The sequence below is a fragment of the Myripristis murdjan genome, chromosome 17 (assembly GCF_902150065.1).
Source record: "Myripristis murdjan chromosome 17, fMyrMur1.1, whole genome shotgun sequence".
Taxonomy (NCBI): Eukaryota; Metazoa; Chordata; class Actinopteri; order Holocentriformes; family Holocentridae; genus Myripristis; species Myripristis murdjan.
Genome location: NC_043996.1, coordinates 19,689,168 through 19,712,611, shown reverse-complemented (window position 1 = coordinate 19,712,611; position 23,444 = coordinate 19,689,168). Strand labels below are relative to the sequence as shown.

The window sequence follows — 23,444 nt, the reverse complement described above, 5'->3', positions numbered from 1 at the left end:
GGCCTGCCCTGATCAAAAAAAATATTTTGTGAAGTAACTGCATTTTCTGCAGAGTTGGTATTATTATGCTTTTCACTGTTATTGCACCTAAAATACTGTTGAAGCACTTTGTGAACTAACTGCATTTTCTGTGTCTATTTGGTACTATTTTACTGACCTTGACGATGACCTTGATTGAGGAATCCTTAATTTTCACTGTTGCAACACTTACAACTTCAAGTGTGAACATACAGTTTCATCATTTATTGCATCACTATTGAGATATTTGGCATAAATATAGAGGTACGAATTTTGTCCACATGTGTAGCCCTAATACAGACATTATTTAACCAGTGTTATATGGTCCAGCTGTGTGTGATAAGGGTGCACAGGTAATAGTGAGCTCTATGAACACATTTAGTCATTTTTCAACTGAGCTAAATTAAGTAAATGAAATAACAGTAAAATAAAACATTTCCTTACTGGACATGTTGAACTGACTGTTGCTATAGTTTCTGCTCTGATCCATCCCTTTCAAACTGCCTTTGCCCAAACTACCTGCACACAAATACATAATCTGTTTGACTCTCACACTTGCCTACTGATTTATGATATTTGCAAGTTGTCTTAAACATAATCTAATGTGAATGTGTGTAACACTGATACTAAAAAAAATAGATAACATTAATTTAGGATGCTAATCTTAGCTAACTAGTAAAAGTAGGCCCAACTGCTTTGAGACGCTAGCACCCAGCCAAAAAATTATTTTATTGTGTTATTACTTTCTGTTTAAACTAACTTGTCTGATTCTGTAACAGCATAAACTTACCTGAAAACCTTTGTGGTTTTTTGCAGTGGTTGTTTGTATAATTTCCCTTGCTAGCACCAAACACCAGCGTTTGTTTGTCCTCGACATCGTCAATCTCGGTCTGTATGCGGCTGTGTCACCAGTAGGTGGCACTATAACTCAGTGCTATTTATAAACATGATATAGGGTGTTTAAAATATTAACACGTATTTCAAAGATTCAGTCTTAAACTTTTATATCATTTTAGATTTAAAACATCATCTGTGTTGTGTGTTTTGTGTGTATTGAGATTTCAAAACTTAGCACACTCTCTAATCCTTTACAAATCAGAGATATGCTTCTCCCTTTGATTTGCAAGATTGCACGATGTGTAACATATCATATTAATCAAACCATAAAAAGAGTCTGATGCCTTTGACCCTGCAGGCTGTGACTGCTGTTGGTGTATAAAATCAATGTAAGCCACTTTATTCAAAGGTTATGTCATGACATATTTGTTGAACATGAATTTATAGCATACAGCGGCGCGTTGTGATTTGACATGAAGATTAATATATTGATAACAGCAATTTCATTTAAATATCACGGTCCCCCTCCTTCACTGTTTATGAATACGTACCAGTCAGCAAATCTGTCTATGGCCATACGGGTTTTATCTAATGTCATGTGACCCATACTCAGCCATCTTGTGGAAAACGAAGAGAGAGAGAGTGAGAGAGAGAGAGAGAGCCACACAACTCGAATACAAACCCCGTGCTGTCAGAAAAAAAGCAGAGGTAAGACAGTAAAAGTTGAATACAGTAGCGATGCTCCAGGGTAATTAAATTTATACATTTAGTTCAAGTACCGGGGCCTGGAGTAATGTTCTGACGCGCTGTGAGTTGTGAAGCCACCATGTTTATTTGGCCTTGCAGCCCCGGCCTCTAGTGTTTGTGTGTCCGTGTCGGAGCGCTGCGAGCTCCGGGACGCTGCGATGAGGAAATGCGTTGAGCCCCGCAGGCTGCTCGAAGGCCGCATGTAGCTTAGCTAGCCCCCTTAGCAAGTGAAGTTAGCTACAAGTGTTGAGGCAAAGGATTAACTTGTGTCACAACACTTTGCTTGTCTGCCCTAGATGACAACACGACACGGTTATTTTCCTTTCGTCAACTGATTTTACGCAGAGCACATTAGCCACTTTGGCTTGTGATAAGCACATACCAACCATGTTAGGGTGATTTCGCGTTGCCTCACTCTCTGGCTAGTTGGCAGCTACGTTTAGCACAGCTAGCGCGTTGGCTAGCGTCCTGCTGGTTAGCAAAATGCCTTGTTGTCACTCACTAAGCATGCATCAAAGTGGCAGGTAATTAAAACTGTACCGTCAACCTTAAAACAGTCGGCGTTTTAGCGTAGGGCAGCCTAATTGAGCGTTAACGGTAAATGATAAGCCAAGTTAGTTTGGTATTAAGTTGATTTGTCGTGTATGCTAGGCAGTGTTGCCTACTGAGGATGGTTACTACATAACCATAACAGTATTTTACAGGCTGGTGACGAAGTAGGTCTTAGATGATTTATGACATTAATAAGTTATGTGTCCGTATTGCTAACGTGTTAGCGAGTTGCTTACGTATTCTGAATGCCTATGGGAGCGTTTCACGTAGCTAGTAGCCAGCTAGCCCTAACTTTATGCTAGTCAGTCAAGCAACTAACGTAATGCAATTTACTTTTTTATGAAGTTAGACACCGGTCATTTTCCCTAGCTGTACCTTAAATGTTTCCAAATCCCTAAACGTATATCAGAAATGCACTTATTTGTGACTGTTAAACGTTGCGATGGGCGAACAGATGGGCATAGTTGACATGCTAGTCAGTTTGAACGATAACATTAGATTAGTCTTGTATAACAGTTTGTCTTCATAGTGTTATACTGTTAAAATCAGCGCGATCAAATAGCCGCTGCTTAGTTTGATAGATATGTCTTTAAAAGTTGCTAACTTTGGGTGAGATGCGGTATTTATTACTTTGCTACACGTGGCTTATTCTGACTTCTCGGTCAGTACGTACAGTCGGTCTCTCTAGGAATGTCCCTGTCGCCTTTTTTTTGCGTCTGACATTTGAAGAAGCCTTGTTGTTGTTAAACTTTGCTTTCACGCCTTGTGTGTCAGGAAAAAAATCTTTGCAGTAGAGACACCAACATAAACAAACCGTTAACGTGGCTGCTGTGACACTGTCGTTTCTTTTTGTGGTCATTTTATAAACTGGTGTGAAGGGGTTCCCTTTTGTCAATTACAGGTGTCTGAGAGAGCCCTCCTCCCAGGCTGGGAGTCTTCCTAAAATAGCCTTAGCAGATTGAAATTGTACACTGGTTGTGTGAGGCAAGGAAGGGCAATCCTATAGACTGAGTTGAAATACCACCAGTCGCAGCATCTATGAAATATTAACCTCAAAGTATATATGTACAACTGGAATTTTTTTTTTGTGTGTAAGCTTTCACTTTGGTCACCAACTTAAGTATTCCACTGCATTTGTGTTGCCACAATTTAAAAAAAAAAAAATGTGTTCATTGAATAGATTCCAGATGCACATGAAAAGTAATCAAACCTTTAATGGCATAGCCCTGATAATTTAAAGATGTAGCAAATGCACCAAATACAGCAATCAAAACCAGTTTTCTGATACTTCAAAATGTTTCTGAAGTGATATAATTCACTGATTCACATGGTGAAGTGTTGCATCATAAGGAAATGAACAAAAACAAAACCATAGACCGTCTACCATTCATAGATGTTTGGAAGCACAAAAGAACAAACAGATGAATGTAAATACCATGCTTTTTGTGCATTTTGGAAAAAAAAAAAATACACAATGATCAATGCATGTATTGGCAATAAGACTTTCTAGAGCTGAAATGTTTTGTCCAGCAGAAGTACCAGGACACTGTAATCACACCAGTACATACTGAGCCACACTGATGCATTTTCCCTTGTTATATTTGTAGAACTTCAAGGAAGAATGGCCGAAACCCAGACGCTTAACTTTGGACCAGAATGGTAAATGACCTGGCATGGATTTATGATTTGTCAGCATGTAGTCTAATGATTTTTTTTTTCGCCTCAAATTGGTGAACACTGATAGGGGTTGTCAAACTGGTTTTCAAATGGAAACTAATTCAGCTTGTAGAGACATGCAGATTGCCTCCTCAGCTTTACTATTGTCTCCCCTTCCTCTATCCCTTCCACACTGGGTACCTTTTCTTCTCGGCAGGCTCCGCGCCCTGTCTGGAGGTGGTGGCAGTAGTGGCGGTGGAAGCAGCAGCATTGTTGCCTCCCCACCCCTCTCACCTGCATTGCCAAAGTATAAACTTGCAGACTACCGCTACGGGAGAGAAGAAATGCTAGCACTTTATGTAAAGGATAACAAGGTGGGTAGAGCATCTGCATTTTAGTAGTTTGTTCAGCCATGCAAGCCACACAGATGTTTAGACCAGCTTCTTTATATCATTGTCATATGGTGGATTATAGCACATTCTTTCAAAGCATCTGTTCAGCGAGTGATTGTTTCTTCTTGCGGCTAGATCCCTATAGACCTAAATGATAAGGAGTTTCTGCCCATCTTGCAAGAGGAGCCCTTGCCACCACTGGCACTTGTGTCTTTCACAGAGGAAGAACAGGTAGGAATACGTGTCAAAATATCACACCACTGCAGGCACAGGTATTTCATCATAAGCTGCAATTTGAGGAAGTGTCTGAAACACAAAGCGTTCACCATCAGATTTTGTTTTCCAGTTGATAACAGGCTTATTATCACAAAGTGAGAAACGTTGAAATCAGGAACAAGTAGAGGCCAGTCAGCATGGCCTTGAGCCATCGGGCAGGCCTTATGGTCAAACCCTGGTTTATCTTGGAATATATTTTATCTGTTGTTAATTATCAAATGCAGAGCAGGTGCACGAAGAGAGCTGAGAGCTGGCTGTTTGTTCCCCCTGGTTCCCCTCCCCCTGTCTTTCTTTGCAGAGAAATTTTTCCATGTCTGTAAACAGTGCAGCTGTACTTCGGCTGACAGGGCGAGGAGGCGGTCCTATAGCTGGGGCACCAAGAGGCCGAAGTACCTCAAGGGGTAGAGGTAAGAGCCTTACTGGGATTATACATGGATGCATCATATAAGCCCTTTTCATTTCGACGATAAATCACCGCAGGTAAAATTTCCACTAGGGAAGCAGTATGGTGGATTTTTTTGTCATGACATACTTTCAGCTATTTAGATATTCTGCCTGCAGTTCAGTCACAACCGCTGCAGGTAGTTAAGATGCCTTTTAAAGAATTCCACCAATTTCTGCACAGCTTGAGACAAGGGATGTATTATTAGCTGTCTGTAGGTGCTGTGCTTACTCAGCAGAGTCTTCTCCAGCTGGTTGAACTCATCTTGATGTGCCTCGTACATGCTGCGCCCGGGTTAAGTTGAGGTGCCATTTGTGGCCCTTGAAATTAGCAAGCCCTCTTAAATATCATGACTTTCAAGGCCTGTAGGAAGACAAAGCAAAGCTGCTGTTTTGTCTGTTCACAAACGTGGAAACAAAAGGCTGCCAGACCTGACATTGTGCTAGGAAATATTAATTCCACAAATGATGCACTCAGTTTAAATTATATTATATTATTCGCAACCATTATCACATATTCTCCCCGTAATATTAAAAAATATCTTTATGTGAAAGATTCCTAGCGAATATATATTATTTGTAATCTGTGTAAGCATAACAATTGTACAAAATACAATGTGTTTTTAGAAGGTATGGTAAATACAACATCCAAATCATTATTTTTACCAAAGTTTTAACATCCCAAAAGTGAGTGATTTCTTCACAGTTCCACTTAATCATCATCAACAAGTTCTCATCAGTTCATGTTAACTCATGATTGTTTTCAGGTCGGGGAAGAGGCGATGGAGGGTTTTACCAAAGAAGTTTTGATGATGTAGAAGGAGGCTTTGGCCGCGGAGGGAGGGAGATGCACCGCTCCCAAAGCTGGGAGGAACGGTACTGAAACACTTATTTCTGGGTTGGCAGTAATGTTTCGGGACATTTTAAAATTTCATGAGTGGGATTGGATAGTCCAAATATAGATGTTCAATGTTAGTCTCCTTGCTTGACTTCCATTATTGTATTATTACACGCATAGCATGTTTGTATTAACTTCACTGTATGATTTGTCCCATGTTTACATTTGTGTCCTTTCTCTCACTTGCCAGGGGAGATAGAAGGTTTGAAAAACCGGGTCGAAAAGACCCAGGTTAGTGTTGAAATTTGCTGCTCAAATAATCAATATGTTATGTAGTCATTGGCAGATGCCCTGACTTACCTCCTTTCTCGTTTCTCTCTGTCAACCTGCCAGATGCTGCTCCAGGCCATTTTCAGATGAATCACAGTAAGTATGCTTTTGTACTGGTTTCATTATTTCCAGAGAAGGAGAACATTCTTAAGCATAGGTGCCCATTGACTTGATTGATTGACTGACTTGTTAAGCGAGTTTGAAACATGATTTACATGGGGACTGCCAGTCTCGTGATAATGATCTAACCCTGACTTTTCTCCACCAACTCCTGTAGTCCGAGCCAACTATGAGGATGGTGGAACAGGCCTGCCGAGGAAGCACGACTTTACACGCTCAGAGAGTGAGAACTGGCGTACTTCTCGAGATGATCAGAACGGTGAGGATGATGAGGGGGGCTGGCGCCTGGCGGGTTCTCGACGGGACAGCGACCGGTGGTGCCCCCCGAGCCCAGGTGGGCACCGCATTGACCGTATTAATCGTGTTACACTGTGTTCGGAGTGTGTGTTTGACTTTATTTTAAGCGATTGTGTGAATGGGAGAGTCCCTACAGGGTAGTATCTATCTTGCTTTTCACTCTCCTTTGTAGACTATGTTTTATATAGTATCACAGAAATGTTACAATATAAGGCATACAGTAATAATGGAAAGCATTGTGGTTACTCTGATGGTTGGCTTGGCCTCGCCGTAATCTGGAATCCATTATAATTTAAAGATCCAGCAGCACACTTAGCATTGAGAACTTAACATAGATATGAGATGATGTGGATATAAGATTGGACATTCAGACTGAGTTTGCTAACAGTCGGCTTCCTCCTCAGATGGGCCTCGGTCGGCGGGGTGGCGGGAACACCCAGAGCAGCGCCGCCGCTTTCCGTTCGATGCCAGAGAGGATGAACGTGGCTACCGGAGGCCGCGCTCAGGCAGCGGCAGCCTCGAGGATGAGAGGGACAGCCTGCCAGAATGGTGTCTGGAGGATGCAGAGGAGGAGGCGGGCACCTTTGACTCGTCAGGAGCATTTCTCTCGCTCAAGGTGAGGGGGGAAGATGAGAGTATGTGTTATGAGAATGTATCAACCCTGGTAAGATGTTGGCTCATTGCTGCTGCCGCAGAATGTCATGAGTTTGGAGTCAGAAAGGTCTGTCAGCCTAGCACGCAGTTTTGAGATAATGAGGGTCAAAGTTTGTGCGTTCCAGCTGGCAAAACTGTTTAGAGAAATCTTTTTTTTTTTTTTTTTTTTTTTTTTTTTTTTTTTTTTCCAAAAGCACAACAAGGCTTGTTTCCCCACAGTACTTGGAATGAAAAACATCAAGATTCTGGGAAAGTTGTGAATTGGAATTTTGTCCAGTCAGACAAAACTTTTATTGTTTTGTGAGGTCATGCAAGTAGAGTACTGTCTCACTCTTTACAATAAAGTAATTTTAGTTTCAGTGGGGAATGGAATGGAAATCATTTCAGTGTTTTCCCTGCCATTATATCACTCCAAGTGGATTGGACCGGAAACTTTTTTTATGGTGTGCTCAAGCTAAAAAAAATCTACCTGTTAAAAATGTTTTGCCTGTCGGTCTGTGCCTGCACAGCCAACCAAGCGGCCCCTCGTATTAATGTGACCAAGTCAAAACTTTGCAAAAAGAAAAGGATTTCTCGGTGTAACAGGCCTGCGTGTCCTGCAGCAGTCTGGCTGCATCTGGCTGTATGAACATCCATTAACCTCTGTGTGATCTTCACTGTGTTCTGTGGCTGTGCTGACTCAAGGAATGACCCCAACCACAAACAGTTACTGGATGCTTTTTTTTAATGGAAGCTGTATGGTGGTTGTGTCTCTGTGCAAGTCAATGAAAATCTCTGTAACTCACAGTCTCTTCCACACACATGGGCCATTAACCCCCCCCCCCCCCCCCCCAGCAGTTAGCATAGGATCAGTGGAGTCAACATCTAAAAAACTGCAGCCTCTTAAAGTGACAGTGCAGGTAGTAACGCTTCAGTTTGAATAGGCTACAAAACACACCTTGAACATAGACAAAACAAAGGTTCTTCAGTGTTTTACAGGATTAATTTGTTGTTGAAGTTTCAAACATAAAAATAAAGATTTAATTTCAACCCATTTTCACCCAATTTTAACCCCAAACATCATTTAAATAACTCCACATAGGTATAAAGTTAGATTTAATGATTAAGAACATGTGGAAAAGCGAGTTTTGATACAAAAACCAACCAACAAACTCAGACAGAACATTATTGTTCCAAGCTCACAGTGTTGAGTCAGGCCATAAGGCACAGGCATGGGGCATGCCTGCAAGAAACTAGATTGTTGTGAGTAACCAGGTTATGGCAGGAAATCATGTAACAAGTTTACATGCAATCCAATCCAATAATCGGATCTCTTAATCCCTCACCATGATTATGGAAACCGGCTTTCTGTTTTACATGGCATTTGAGAAATCCGATGACTGGCTGTCCATGGTGACTAACCTGATCATGAAGTAGCATGTTGATTACAAAGCTAATGTTGATTAGCTTTCTGTAGCCCATCAGTGAGCCGTGGCCCTTTTGATTGAGAAACCTCTTATTAAATCACTAGAAGCACAGTTTAGTGTCCATTCTCCTAAACCATGCTGGTGGCTTGTCTGGCAAAAGTCATAGTGCTGTATGCATGGGTTTCTGTCCGTCAACCATGAACGCTGCTTGCCTCACACAGACTTCTAGTTTTGATGTTTCACATTTTCATCTCTCTGAGTTATATGTATAATATTCAGTCGCATAGGCAGGCCATCACTGACTGCAGAACTTTCCCTGGCTCAGAAACTAACTACTTTATGGGACTGTTTTATGGAGTAATACCAAAGACATCTATTTACTGTAATTATTTTTTCGCTTGCATTACCAGAAAGCTTCCAAGGAGCCAATCCTCGAGGAGGCAGAGCTCGAATTCAAACCCTTGGAAGAGTGTGAAGAGGGCCTGGAGGAGGAGGACAGTCAGCCCAAGGAGACCAAAGAGACAGAAACAGAGGCCAAGAGAGAGGCTGACAGAAAAGAAGGTGAGTCACTTTGATAGTTTCAGCAGTGATTTTCATTTATTGTTGTCTCTGAATGTTGTTAGATGGCCTTGATGGAAAATCAGTTAAACTTTGGGCATGGATGGGAATTGCACATGGTTTGGATCGGATCATATGCTTTCATCTTGGAGAAATTATTTCCACATCCTCTACTAAATTTTTTACCATGCACAGCTTTGTTATTCAGTGCAAAAATTTGCTTTTGGCTTTTCCTCATCTCACATGGAGGTCAGAGCTGAAGGTCAGTTACAGAATAGCATCTGGGAGCTGGTAGAGATTTAGTGTCTTACTCGAGGACATCTAAGCTTTCTGACATCGGGGTTTGAATCTCAGTCTTCCAGTTAGGGCTGGGCAGTATGTCAATAGTATATTGATATTGTGACATAAAACTAGATATCATCTGGGATTTGGGATATTGTAATATGATATGACATAAGTGTCTTCTAATGGTGTTAGAAGTGTTAGAAGAAAACTGCATCTCAGCAGTTTTCTCATCTTATCAGACTTGGTTATCATATCTGTATCAAAAAAGATCATTGTGTAAATATTTTGTGAAAGTACCAATTGTCATACCTACAATATCATTGCATTATTGATTTTGAGGTATTCAGTAAAAAGTATTATGTTTTGTTTTGTTTTTGTTTATTGGCCAGCTCTACCTCCAGTTGAAGGGAAATCCTCCTACTTTGCCACCTCACTGCCCTACATTTAAAGTCCCCATGGAATGACATTTTACTTCCCTTATTTTGTTGTATTTCCTGTTGAAACATGTCTTTTTAGGACATAACATAACACATGGAGGCAATGTGTAAACCAGTGAGAAATCACTTTGGGAGAGATGTGTAGTTTTATTTGATGGGCTGATTGGAGGACTGGGACAAATATCTGAAGTTTGATTGGTTGGTTTTGAGTCACACTTCATGGTGCAGCGTGAGGTCACTGTTGTTTTCCAGGAATTAAAAGTGATTAGAGTTCATTTATGGGGTGGGGACTTTAACAGCTGTTTTGACTTGATTATTCTTCCAGAGTTGGCCAGAGTGGAGGAAGAAACTCCACCTGCTGCTCATCCGGCCCCAGAACCACAGGCCCCCACCCAGCCACTCCCCCCTGTCCAGCCCATCAGAGCTGAAGAGCCTGAGAGGCCAGCTGAACGGGCTGACAGACAGTCTCCACCAGAGCCACGGCTAGAGCCCATCAAACCCCCCCTGCATGTCCCTATGTCTAACAGCATGCTGGAGTCCATACCCATGGCCCACATTGCTACCACTCGCACCGGTGGGTTGTTATTGATTGATGCCCTGCCAGCATAAATATATTAAAATCATTGATTTCTACCTATCTGGGAAATCTCTGAATATTTCCCTCTTTCCTGTCTGGTTTGTGCAGAAGTCTCTGCTCCATCACCCACAGTCCAACTACAGCAGCAAAAGCCCATGGAGGTTCCTGTGGCAATGCCCAACGCCCTGCCCTTCCCCACAAGTATGATGGCTCCTATTGGCAGGCCAGCAACCATGCCACATGACACAGATGAAGATGAGGGCTTGAAACACTTTGAACAGGTAATTTAATGATCAAAGTCACTGTATTTATCCTGTACCTATTGGATAACATCCAAACATTTTACCAGATTGTATTTATTTAAAGGTACAAGATGTAATTTAGGATGATGATAATGATTAATGATTTGTGTTTTACAAGTTGTAAACACTGCACAGCTTTTGTGTAGATTGCTATTTATTTTGTGGAAGCCAACATTTTCCTAGACTTTGAAGTTGGAAACTATATGTTTTGTGTTGTGGCTGGGCACTTGGTGTGACAGTCAGTGGGATCCGAGCAGCAACTTCTGCCTTGTAGTATTTACCCTCTGAGTTTGGTGTGTTTTTCTGAGAATTGAGAATAAATTTCTTTGAGCTAATTGATTCATTTGAATCAGAATAATTTTAAATATATTGTTACAGCCCTTTCTGCTATTAGCAGCGACAAGTACCGTATTGATCTGAATATAAGACGATATTTTTTCCATTGAAAATGCCCTGAAAAAACGCCCTCGTCTTATATTGGGGGTCTAAGCAAATACACATGTATTGTACTTGCATATGTTCCATGCTTGAATGTGTACACTTCCCCCGCTCTGGCACGGTTGGAAGGGGTGTGCTCCAGCACGGTACGGGCGTTCATGCACGAGCACATGAACGGTCACGCACGCAGCGCGCGAACGTGGATACAACGTAAATCATGCAACTTTCCTCCTGCCTCCGCAAAATCGTTTAATGCGAAGCGCGATTACCTGGTTGAATGTAGCAGCCAGCTGACATGCCGCTCCGGCTGTCAGTTGGACGCTTTCTGAAGTTACCTCTGAAAATGTCAAGGTAAATAAACATCCCTTAACCCTGGCTCTGAGTGCAATGTGAGACGGTGGCGGTCTCAGAAAGAAGAGCTAAAAAAAAAAAAAAAAAAAAAAAAAATGCCCACAGCCAGAGAAGGGCTTTTCGTGGTCCAAAAACTGGTCGATTCAACAAGACTGACAGGAGGGTGTGCAATTTTGTGAATGAGAAACGTAGTGAAGGACTGCCCGTTACGAGGGCTGTGATGCAGCAAAAAGCACTTGAAGTTGCCACAGAGCTCAACATACCCTGAACTGAGTTTACAGCTAGCATGGGCTGGTGTTGCAGAATGCAGTGGCGGATTTAAGAAATTTGGGACCCAAGGCAAAGGCAGGCATGGGGCCCTCTGAGATGAGAGGACAACACACAAAACAGGGGCCCCGAGACACACATAATACGATAAGCATTCTGCTGGCATTTTAGCAAAAGTATTTTAATCAAAAACATAATTAATGTGCGCAAATAAGTAATAACTGTATTAACCATAAGTGTATGAGGAGTTTTATGGGGCCCTCAGGAACTTGGGGCCCTAGGCCACCGCCTAGTTTTGCCTAATGGTAAGTCCGCTCCTGGCAGAATGTCCATATAAAAAGTATTTTTCCAAAAAAGGGTCTTGAAAAAGAGGGGTCGTCTTAAAATCAGGGTCGTCTTTTATTCGGGTCAATACGGTAGTTTGAGAGCGAACGAGGAAGCAGTAATATTAGGAGTGTTTGGCTAAGGTTACACACAGCATGTCATCCTTACCTGAACAGCAAATGTAAAAGCTGACCGTTAGCTCCATTGACGGTGTTAGTTTGCTATGATAATAATGTTGATCCAAACTGACTGTACAAGTCTGGGCATTCAACAGCTTGAAATGTATGTGTGTTAGCCTGGCTAACAGCAGACTCTACCTGACCAGAGCTCGCCCAAGCTCGTCAGTGTCAGCTAACCTTACATGTGTGTGAGGGGAATTTTCCCCAAAACAACACCGAAGCCATTGTGGCTTGGCAGTTTGAGAGTGTGAAATCTCAGCAGTCATCAAGGTAACAGTGGATTCGCTGATATAGATCAGTGTGCAGATTCTCAACAGTTCTCTTGGTTTCCTTTTTTCTCCAGGAGGCAGAAAAGATGGTAGCATACCTTCAAGACGGAGTGGTGGATGATGACAGGCTGGCAGCAAAGAGCTCAGAGAAGCCCAAGCCTGCAGGTCTGCCTCTCACCCATGAGGCTGCTCTCAAGTGGTTCTACAAAGATCCCCAGGGGGAGATACAGGGTGAGTCTATTGTTGGTTGGATATCCTAGTTAGTTGTTTTCAGTAGTGATATCACTGGTACATTTGAATTTAAATTTTTAACACAACCTCTGTATCTTCTCTGCTCTTTCTGTGCTCTCAGGTCCATTCAGTAACCAGGAGATGACTGAGTGGTTCCAGGCTGGTTACTTCACTATGACCCTGTTGGTCAAGAGGGGCTGTGACGAGGTGTTTCAACCCCTGGGAGAGATCATCAAGATGTGGGGAAGGGTGCCCTTTGCCCCTGGCCCCGCACCACCACCTTTACAGGTACATATTTGCAAACTGGGACACTTATCTTTCTTTATCAGTCCCAAGGCTTTGCTTATGATATCAGCACTGCTATTTTGAAATATTCAATACAGGCCATTAGTTCCAGACGGTGTGCTACTCCACTTTGTTTGCTAGTAACAAGTGGCTTAGTTATTTAGACATGGATCGCCCTTTTCCTGGTGTGCCGGATTTTGTGTTTATACATTAGCTGCAAACAATAAATACTTATTTTAATTTACTCCTGCAAGCTATGATGTTATTTGCAGTGAAATTGCTGAAAATGAGCTTTAATTGAAAGCAAATCACCACAATTTTACAACCACACTCTAACAACAGAGAAAGTTATCTTTGTCAAGCCACTACTTATCTTCCATGACAACCGAATTAAATTCAGTCCTCATCATCTCTCAGCCCCACTCTATGAATGTGACGCAGGGAGATCTGTCATTGTCAGTTACATGTCATTTTGGTGTGTCTGTCATTTGTCTGATTTGCTTTACACTTGAAAACTGATTTTTGAAGTGAGATTTTTTTTTTAGCTCATGGCTCTCTGAAGCACACTTGGCAAATCTTTGAGATCCATTTTGATACACAGTAATTTGGATTTTTTTTTTTTTTTTTTTTTTTTTTTTAAATGAAAGTGATAGTTATAAATGTTGTAGATCATGTGAATGAAGTCATGAGTTTGTTGACCAATGCTTGTTGAACTGATGGTTGACCAGCATATGTGTAAGCAGGGGTATTGCAGTGTTTATGAAAAACTGCAGTGTGCACAGCATTGCGTAGTACAAATGCTATGGCCATTGGCTTTTTTTTTTTTTTTTTTTGGTCTGTTGTTACAAGGTTGTCCTGACCCTTTGTTTGTCTGTGTCATGCAGGGTGATGGTGATCAGGAGAGGTTGAAGAGGCAGCAGGAGCTCACTGCCCTCAACCTTTACCAGTTACAGCAGCTCCAATACCAGTACCTTCTCAGGTATGCATATCTGTTAGCTCTGTCAAAATCAGCTTTCTATCTGTCTATCTGTCTATCTATCTAATTGTTCACAAAGCACTAAGTCACACCTATCATCCATCAGTTAAAAACTTACAATGTAACATAAATAACTGATCCACTGATGTACAGTCTAATTTCACATCCTCTGTCCTCTTTTCACCTTCTGTCATCATCTCTTCCACCACTCAGGCAACAGTATGCCCAGGCCCTGGCCCAGCAGAAAGCTGCAGCCCTCTCCTCAGCTCCTCTTCAGCAGCAGCAGCAACAGCAGCAGCAGATTAACCTGCTCCTACAGCAATACCAGGCTCTCAAGATGAGGTCCGTGCACACACACACACACACACACACTTTATTGCACATACACGTATAAAATCTCCTGCCTCTTCATCTGTCTGTGTCTGCTGATTTGGGCCCTTTAGTGTTTCAAAATCTTGGCTCGCGCTAGTACCCAGGGAGCATTGAATTTATTTATTTATTTACTTATTAATTATAGAGCCTCTGAGAGCCTCCTACCTCCTGTCACCCGGTCCCTGTCTGTACCAGACTCTGGTTCTGTGTGGGAAATGCAGAACCCGTCTTCTCAGGCTTCCTGCACACCAAACCTCCAACAAGCTGCTCCTAGCAGTGAGTTTCAACCTTGAATGCCCCTATAAGTTTTGGAATTTAGTGTAAATATTAACAGACCAAGTGTTTTCAGTTTTGTTTTTCATGCCAGAATAATTCATACAATGAAGTTTACATGTTTAAATTGCAGAGGGTTGTAGTATGTACATCAAAATCTGTTATTCTCAACAGCATGGGATGGCAGCAGTGTATGGGATTTACCAATAGACTCCATGGCGCAGGCTCCAGCCATTGAGCAGATGCAACAGTTAGAGAAGGCAAAGGCTGCTAAGGTAACCAGTACTTTATTTTATCATTTGTCAGGTTGTAAAAGAAGTCAAGTTGAATGTAATTGTGGGGTTCTGTGTTTCAAACAGAACCAGTGATAAGTAGATTCACAAAATTGCAAGAAGTAAAAACTGTAAACAGGAAGCAGGCTTGTAACAGCGGATCCAGATCAACCAGATTTAATCATTGTGCCTGTAGATAATTTAATGTGGCAATTTCCTTTTTTTTACCCCATATCAGTTGGAGCTGGAGAGGCGTGAAGCAGAAATGAGGGCCAAGAGAGAGGAAGAGGAGAGGAAACGGTTAGAGGAGGCCTTGAGAGCTCGGCAGGAGGAGGAACGCAAACGCTTAGAGGAAGAGGAGCTGGCACGGCAGAAACAGGTGTGACATTTGAACTGTAGTATTTCGAAGCACTACAAGCCTTGAGCATCATGAATCACTTGTCTGTGACAGAGATGAGACTGACCCAGAGATGTAAATTCTTAGGAGGAGGCGTTGAGGAGGCAGCGAGAACAAGAAGAGGCGCAGCGCAGACAGAAGGAGGAGGAGGAGAGACTGGCTCAGGAGGAGGCTCTCCGCAGATTGGAGGAGAGGCGGAGGGAAGAGGAGGAGAGGAAGCAAAGGGAAGAGTTCCTTCGCAAACAGGTAAGTCCAAGAACACAGGCATTGTTATAATTGGCTTCATTGCTAGTTTTGTGAAATTTGTGTCTCCTTGGTATTGCAATGAGTTACACTGACTGCCTCACCAGGAGGAAGAGCGGAGGAAGCAAGAGGAGCTGGAAGCTTTGAGGAGGCGTGAAGAGGAGAAGCGGGCAGAGGAGGAGGCTGCAGCTGCAAGTGCGGCAGCTGCTTTGGCCCGGCAACAACAGGAGGAGCAGAAACGAAGGGAGCAGGAGGCACAAAGACAGCAGGAGCTGCAGAGACAGAGGCAGCAGCAGCAAGAGGCCCTCAGGCGACTCCAGCAGCAACAGCAGCAGCAGCAGCTCGCACAGATGAAAGTAAGCACTAGTAGGAACAGAAAACAAAAGTGAATAACTCAGTTATTTTCAGTAACATCTGTTGCAAGACCTAATCATCACCCAATCTTACTTTAGCCCAGTAAGCATTTGTTTGTGTATGTTTTTGGATTGAGTCTTCCACAGTGTCTGCCCACTTTTCAGCTGGAAGCTTTCTGGAAATATGGACGTATTTGTGATTAGATATAATGCAATACAATATTCAGATCAAATATTTTACATACTTTAAATTATTTGTAGGGCTATAGTCCTCTGGTCGGTTGTTCTTGTCCGGCCCAAATTCTCATTGGTTGGACAGATGCTGGTGCTACTTTTATAACGACAAGCGTGTGTCATTTTCAGACACATGCATCTGTCTGCATATGGCCTGATTTATTTATTTTTCTCCCCTTAAAGTTGGATGCTACGTGAGCCCATTTTAAATGATGTTAGTTGTTTTCAAGACGTGACTGATGAAATGCGTCGTAATTGGCCGAAATACATGTGGGTAACGCACAAGACGTTATGGGATGAATTTTTTGTTTGATTTTTGTCAGCACCTTTAGCCCATCTTAGCCTCCTAGCCTCCGTGTGGACTGCAAAAAAAGTTTCTAAAATTGTGCTGCAGAGAGTGACGACCTCAGGGTGGCGAGCGACATTGAAGCAGAATCCAGCACTTACTTTCAGGATGAAAACAACAATGTATTAGAATATTCAAACCCAGATTATGCTGCCACTGCTGACCTGCCAGCAAAGGCTCAGTGGGAGAGAGACATGTTTGAGGAAGATTTCAGCAAGTTTGCCGGATTCCAAGAGGAGTAGAAAACAGCACCATGTCAGTATAAAATTATTAGGTTAAAAATTATTTAATACATTACAGCTTGCTTTTCATGTTTATTTATAATTCATTTAGGCTACCAGGTGGACTAGAGTGCACTCAGTACACTGTAATGTAGATTAATTAAATTGGCTGTGGTACATGATATATCTAGATTCTTCAGATAACATGCAGATTTTTCCTGTCATGAATCAAGGGTTAGTTTGTTGAAGAGAAGGTCAAATTTGAGGTGACTACAGCCCTAGACTACTTTGGTTGACTGCAGCCCTGAACAATGCAAAGACACCTGTCACCTGGTGAAATGTTGAAAAAAATCTGTGAAATAATGATTAAACAGTTTCTTGTGCTTTGGACTCTCCTGGTACCCTTGAAGGCTCTTGCACTACTCAGCTCTCCAGCAAATAAATCAGAATATGAGTAATTTTTTTTAAAGTCAACAAAAAGATTTTGTTCTTGCTTTGTTCCATAGCTCCCCTCCTCTTCAAAGTGGGGCCAGCAGTCAGCCAACGCCATAAATCAGACTCAGAACGCCCTGTCACTTGCTGAGATCCAGAAACTGGAGGAGGAGAGAGAACGACAGGCGCAGGAGGAGGTAAGGACAGCCAGCAGCAGTCCTTTTTCAAACTGATCAGGTTGTTTGTGGTCACTTTGCCGACAGCCGTCAGTCGCTGTGATGAGAGATGAGTAATGCCAATTTGCTCATTTTTGTTTGTAAAATCAAATTTTCCTCATGTGTGCACTCTTTGATCCTTCTTCTTCAACCTCTCTCCATCCCACAGCAGCGACGCCAGCAGCAAGAGCTCCTGAAGCTGCAGCAGCAACAGGCCTTGCAGCAAGCTCAGCAGCTACAGACCAAGCTGTCTGGCTGGGGCAGCGTGGCCAAGCAGCCAGCTGCCACAAAGTCCCTGCTGGAGATCCAGCGAGAGGAGGCGCAGCAGATGAAACAGCGGAAGGAGCAGCAGCAGTCTCACACCTCTGTCGCCCAGCAGAACCGCACCCAAAACAGAGCTGTACGCACTTATCTTTCTTTCTTGAATGAGGACTCAGCAGTGGAGTTTATAGCCTCTTTTTCTCTTAAGTTACTGCTGGTTACATGGTATTTATTTGAAACCGTAGTTAAGGTTATTTGTTTTTGCTGTAAAGCACCAATCCTAAAATTGCTATATCCAGTGATCCTAGAGCACAGCTCTCTGTAATGGCACACTCCTGTGTGGAATTGTACTGCACAGGTTATTAATTTCATTTGGATTTGAAAGAATAAATAATCTGTGAGGGCAAATCAACCTTCCCATACTTAGTGCTTCAGTTCTGGGTCTTGTCACTTGAAGATGTCACATTAGAGTTGTGGCTTGGTGTTTTCCTAGCTCTCAAACAAGAGTTCTTTTGTTGACGAATATTTTTAGGCTGTCAGTGATCATATAAAATGTCACACAAATTTACACTTGGCCTTGATCTGTGGAGAGAAAGGGAAAAGTTTACTGAAAACCTGATGCCATTGTTAACTTTCTTTGTTTCCCCTCTTTTCTCAGTCAACTCTGAGCACCTCGGTGTGGGGATCTGTCAACACCGGCACTAGTTCTAATTGGGCCTCGGACTCTAGCAGTATTTGGGGCGACACACACAACTCTAACATGGGCTTCTGGGATGAGGCTGTGAAGGAGGCTGCCCAGCACCCTGCCCAGTCCAGGAAAGGCAACTCTCAAAAGAACAACAAGGGCAATGCCAACCTCAGGTACACGAGCTGGAAACCTTTGTTGGCTGAAGACTGGATTAGTCTGGGATTTTTAACCAAAACAGCTTTGTCAGAGCTCTTGTTGAGGGATATATCATATTGAGGAGTAGTAGGGTAATACATATAATATAAATATCTTTTTTTTGTTTGTTTTTGTTTTTGCTTTTGTTTTTGTTTTTGGTCCTATGCACCTAAAGTAACTCTGTGAGTGGACGAGCCAACAAGAAGGTAGAAGAGGAGGAGAAGCTGCTAAAACTGTTCCAAGGGGTAGGCAAGAGCCAGCAGGATGGATTCATGCAGTGGTGTGAGCAAACCCTGCACACCCTCAACACAGCCAACAACCTGGATGGTCAGTATTAAAATAACATCTTTTAAGGAATACCCTACCTTTTTTCTGACGTAGACAGACTGAGACAAGATGCTAGATACCATTCTCACCTCTGTATGTCCGGTGGTTTTATGTTAGCTTAGCATGAACACTTGAAGTCTATGGGAGTCATTAGCTTAGCACAGTCACAAAGTCAAAAACCACTCAAGTTATTATTATTATTATTATTATTATTATTTCAAATACACAGCACATTGTGTAAATAAGGCAGCTTCAGAGTAGCTGTATGACTTACATTTTCACTTTGATGAAGCTCGGCTCATTCTCCCATAGACTTCAAGTCTTTATGCTAAGCTAGGAACCGAACCACTGGATATACAGACATGAAAATGGGATTGAATATCTTGTCTCTGTTTGAGTAAGTGAGAAGAAAGGTATTTTGCCCAAAACGTAGCATTCTTTTAAAAATCAGAATGACTTTATTCACTAGATACAGTGCCATGTATTATGGATTTTTTGTTGTTTGTTTGTTGGAGTTGGTATGGCATACTTAACAAACACTGACACAGCCAATATTACCAAAAACACTGACAGTATATGGAGCAGCACATATAAGGTTCTCTGCCCTCAACTGTTTATTGACCAGAACTGGAAGAAGTTAACACGTTAATAAGTATTTCCCTTTGTTTCGCTCCCAGTTCCGACATTTGCATCCTTCCTGAAGGAGGTGGACTCTCCGTATGAGGTGCACGACTATGTCAGGGCCTATCTGGGGGACACTCCCGAGGCCAAGGAGTTTGCCAAGCAGTTCCTGGAACGTCGTGCCAAACAGAACGCCAACCAACAGAAACAGGCACCGCAGAACCAACAGCAAGCGCTCAAGCAGCAGCAGGTAAGAGAAACACACAAGTGCTGAAACAGAAAAAAAAAGACTCCGCTTTATTTTGGTGTCATCATTTAATGGCTTTAAACTAGCAAAATGATTTCACTCATTTTCGTTTTCCTACAGTGAACGTGGCAGATCTAACAGTTTAATTTTCTGCCTCGCTTCCAGTCTTCTGCTCTCAGTGTTGTTAGAGACCTTATTTTGTTACAGGTGGCATTTGCCGCACGGTAGACATTTTTCCTCCCATGGGAGAACAATGCTTTTGTTCCACAGTGCAGCAAAATAAAATATCTGAAGCCTTCTAGTTCCAATATCGCAGATATTATCAAGGCATCTCTAATATGGTGCAAACAGCATGTTTTTCTTCCCTTTTCAGTTCCCTTTAGATATTTTTACTTTGTATGACTTTAACACTTCAACATAGATTTTATTCTGTAATTGCAAGCAGGAATTTTAACAGTGGCAGGTAAACCAGCATGAAAATGCTAAATTGTTATTTATGAAAAAGAACAGTGTGCTTTTTTTTTTCAGTATTTTATTTTCGAGTGCTTCACAATTTTTAGTGCCTACTTTGGTAAAATGAAGCACCTGTTCCAGTAAAAGTTTTTAAATCATTTGATAATATATAAAATAAAACTAAGTATAACTGCAGTCTGTTTTTAATTTAATTACATTCAGTAGTCTGTTTAAAAAAAAAAAGTAAAAATAAAATGTAAAAAAAGTATCTGGAGGGAGGAAAAATATTTTAAGCCACCATGTGTGTGATGTATGTATTTTGTCACTAGAGGGAGTATTGTTCATCAGAACAAGCCAAGCACTTCAAACACACACTCCCTTCCCTAGCAAATTTGATGTTTGATGTTGTTGGTTTATTGGACAATTAAATCATTTCAAATGAAGAGGTAAAAGTCTGCAAGATAATGTAGAAAGCCTTATTTTCCATAAGGCATGGCTGGGATGTTGTAATGACAGGCAGAGCTGCAGGATTTTCACAAGTGACCTGTGGGTGGTGCTGGTTTTCCAGGGCAGGGGTCCACATCAGCTTAGTACACAAAATAATTTGGCAATAGTTTTTGGTTAACATACCACAAACCAGACAGTCATGCTCCCCATGAGTCAAATAGTCACGTTCAAACAGCCATTCCACTGTTGTGAAACACCACACTGGGCAAGACTCTACCAAGTTTGGTTTCCCTTTCGCAAAAGTACCAACAATAGCATTTGATTTAGTTTAATTAATAAATAACAAATTCAGGAACTCTATCTGGTTTACTTGTATAATTTTATCAACCTAAATAATTTAAATTTAAGTTGATTTGTCTCAGCTGGAATCTCAAGTCAGAATTTTGCTACTGTATGACTAATATTTTGAATTTCCTGGTGTCCCAAATTCCAGCGTCCCAGCATTGCTTTTTCATGCAGTTCTGTCAGTCTTATTGAGTTTTATTTTGTCTCTGGCCCAGGATTCTGTATGGGGCGGGACAGGATCTTCGTCACTGTACCAGCCCAACCATACGAGCCTCCAGCAGCCGCGCTTCGAGACCGTCACCTCAGGGAAGAAGAAGAAAAAGCAGAAGATGGTCCGTGCAGACCCAAGCCTTCTAGGTGAGAGGAAACATAAATTGGAGAGCTTTAAAGGCGATGATCTTTTTTCAATTATTTTGCATTTTGGTTGCTGTATTTAATCGTTCCTTGTATTTTCCTGTGTTGTGTTCCTCAGGTTTTTCTGTGAATGCGTCCTCTGAGAGATTGAATATGGGCGAGATTGAGACCGTGGAGGACTTTTAAGGGACTGCTGCCAACCAATCCCACTGACTGTATCCGATTTGAACAGCAGCCATTTTACCCAAGCCCCTGCCCCGGCCCCCACCGGCCCCCACATCCCTCACCTCGTTTTTTTTCCCCCCTCCATTTAACAAACATTCTCCAATAATCTCACACTGATTCCAAATTTCAAACCGTAATCGGAGGCGAAAGTTATGTTTTCCCCTTGCTAATGGATCCCTATTGAAACCCGTTGAGGGAATGGGGACAAGCAGAGTCACCGTTGAAACATCCAACCAGGCAATCACTCAACTAATGAACTATGAAGTTTCTGGAAAAGGCTGCAGAGGTGTTGATGTCTTTGCACCATCAGCTGCTCAATCCCGGCTCATGTCCTGTTTGTTGAAATTTGCGGTAACGACCTTATTCCAAATCTGGTCTGCATCCTATGGATTTTTTTTTTAGAGTGTGGATATATGGGTTGGGGGTGGTGGTGGGTTTAATGGGAAAGGTTAGAGAGATTATATCCATTTTGTTTTATTTATTTGAAGTTTACCCCCACACTTAAAACTCCCCTCTTTTCCCTCCCTGTTTTCCGCTGAGTGTTCATGGATAATGACGATGGGAAAGTAGGACCCAAGGATTCGTGCCCACTTATGTCCTGTTTTAAGGGCATGTTCGAAAGTTCCAAGTAGTTATCTATTTCTTGTAAAATACTAGGCTGTTTAAAGAATAAACTTTCAATTCTGCATCTGTATTATAATATATGGAAATGATGAACTGCTGGAGTCATACTTTTTTATTGCGGTATGAAATAAAACAGTCTGTTGTGTGGGCTGTTCACACCTGTGTCTGAATCAACAGTTTGGAAAAACCATAGAAGTGTAAGATCCATTTGATGCCCAAATGTACACTTAGTCACATCACCAGGAATCAAGCCTCACAGTGTTCCCATTCAGGGATGGAAACGTCTGCAGGGAAAACAAGAAAGAAAATTGAGCATTTCCGTTCTTGAAAACTTTTGAGTTTTGGAATTTGTAAGTACGTATAGAACTTAATTCCTTTTGTAGAATATTTTTTTTTCTATGCCAAAATGACAGTACCTAGCCAATAACAGGATACATCATAAATTAACCTAAAGACGTCTTTTAATCCAGTCATTGTGTATCAGATATCAGAATTATAAAATGAAAATGTCCTCTCAGTGATCCTGCAATGCAAAGGCTTCATATTATTTCTTCTGTATTAATCTGCATTATTTATTATGATTTAACCCCCCATTTTGAGTTAGTGCCAAGCAAAACATTTGTTCCAGGTAGATAACGTTGGTATTCAGTGCAGGAATTACCTACATCAATAAAACATGCAAGTGTTTCTCAATTAGCTCTTTGAGCAAGTTAAAAAATTAACTCACCCCTGTATCGCACAAAAGTTGTCAGTTTTAAATCCAAAAAAGTGACACTACATTGCTCTTTGCTTGTATATAACTAGCAACCTGCTCTTGGATTATTTACCAAGAAGCCAACATGCTTTCTAGTTAAGAATTTTATCAATACACAAATATGATGTTGCAATCCCTTGTGCTGGTAGCCAGGCTAAGCCTTCTCATAGAGGCCCAATTCATGATTTTACTCATAATTTTACCATTAACTAACATACCTTAATGCTTAGTTAGTAGTTAATAAAGCAGTACTTAGAGGTGTTACAAAGCTGATGAATAACTGAAATGTTAAATGGTTCCATCTTATCTAGTACTACAGTTTAATGATTATTAATACATTCATGTTTATTAAAGGATCAAGATCTATAGGTAACGACTATTAAACATGATTAATTTATGCTTAGGTACTAGTTGGCTAAGTCTTATGTAGGCATTATTTTGACAATACCAGTGTAAAGTCTTACCGAAACAATGCAACATGTCGCTGTCTCAAAATGGAAGC

The 23,444-nt window shown here is 41.6% G+C and overlaps 1 protein-coding gene across 4 annotated transcripts; it reads left to right on the top strand.

Moving 5' to 3' along the window:
* The first annotated feature begins 1,436 nt into the window (after positions 1 to 1,436).
* gigyf2 (GRB10 interacting GYF protein 2) lies at positions 1,437 to 22,344 on the top strand. 4 transcript variants are annotated; one of them, XM_030074366.1, is made up of 30 exons: positions 1,437 to 1,563; positions 3,762 to 3,813; positions 4,028 to 4,184; positions 4,338 to 4,433; positions 4,777 to 4,885; positions 5,687 to 5,795; positions 6,008 to 6,048; positions 6,151 to 6,183; positions 6,365 to 6,466; positions 6,909 to 7,120; positions 8,975 to 9,125; positions 10,170 to 10,418; positions 10,530 to 10,702; positions 12,626 to 12,782; positions 12,904 to 13,070; positions 13,952 to 14,046; positions 14,257 to 14,385; positions 14,561 to 14,691; positions 14,863 to 14,963; positions 15,199 to 15,339; positions 15,445 to 15,603; positions 15,708 to 15,956; positions 17,261 to 17,383; positions 17,571 to 17,801; positions 18,321 to 18,523; positions 18,721 to 18,872; positions 19,550 to 19,743; positions 20,183 to 20,185; positions 21,198 to 21,342; positions 21,458 to 22,344. In XM_030074366.1, exons 2-30 carry the CDS (start codon positions 3,776 to 3,778, stop codon positions 21,523 to 21,525), a joined length of 3,918 nt encoding a protein of 1,305 aa, XP_029930226.1. In that variant the 5' UTR covers positions 1,437 to 1,563; positions 3,762 to 3,775; the 3' UTR covers positions 21,526 to 22,344. The 4 variants fall into 4 exon arrangements, with proteins under 4 accessions (XP_029930226.1, XP_029930224.1, XP_029930227.1 ...); XM_030074364.1 differs by having other exon boundaries at positions 6,365 to 6,541; XM_030074367.1 differs by lacking the exon at positions 20,183 to 20,185 and having other exon boundaries at positions 21,201 to 21,342.
* Positions 22,345 to 23,444: the final 1,100 nt, after the last annotated feature.

What these genes read in the sequence shown, in the direction of transcription:
- gigyf2 (XM_030074364.1), top strand. Translation starts at nt 3,776, where the DNA reads ATGGCCGAAACCCAGACGCTTAACTTTGGACCAGAATG. An exon ending in CATTGCTACCACTCGCACCG is followed by an intron (nt 10,419 to 10,529) that starts GTGGGTTGTTAT and finishes TGGTTTGTGCAG; the next exon opens with AAGTCTCTGCTCCATCACCC. An exon ending in TGCAGACCCAAGCCTTCTAG is followed by an intron (nt 21,343 to 21,457) that starts GTGAGAGGAAAC and finishes TGTGTTCCTCAG; the next exon opens with GTTTTTCTGTGAATGCGTCC.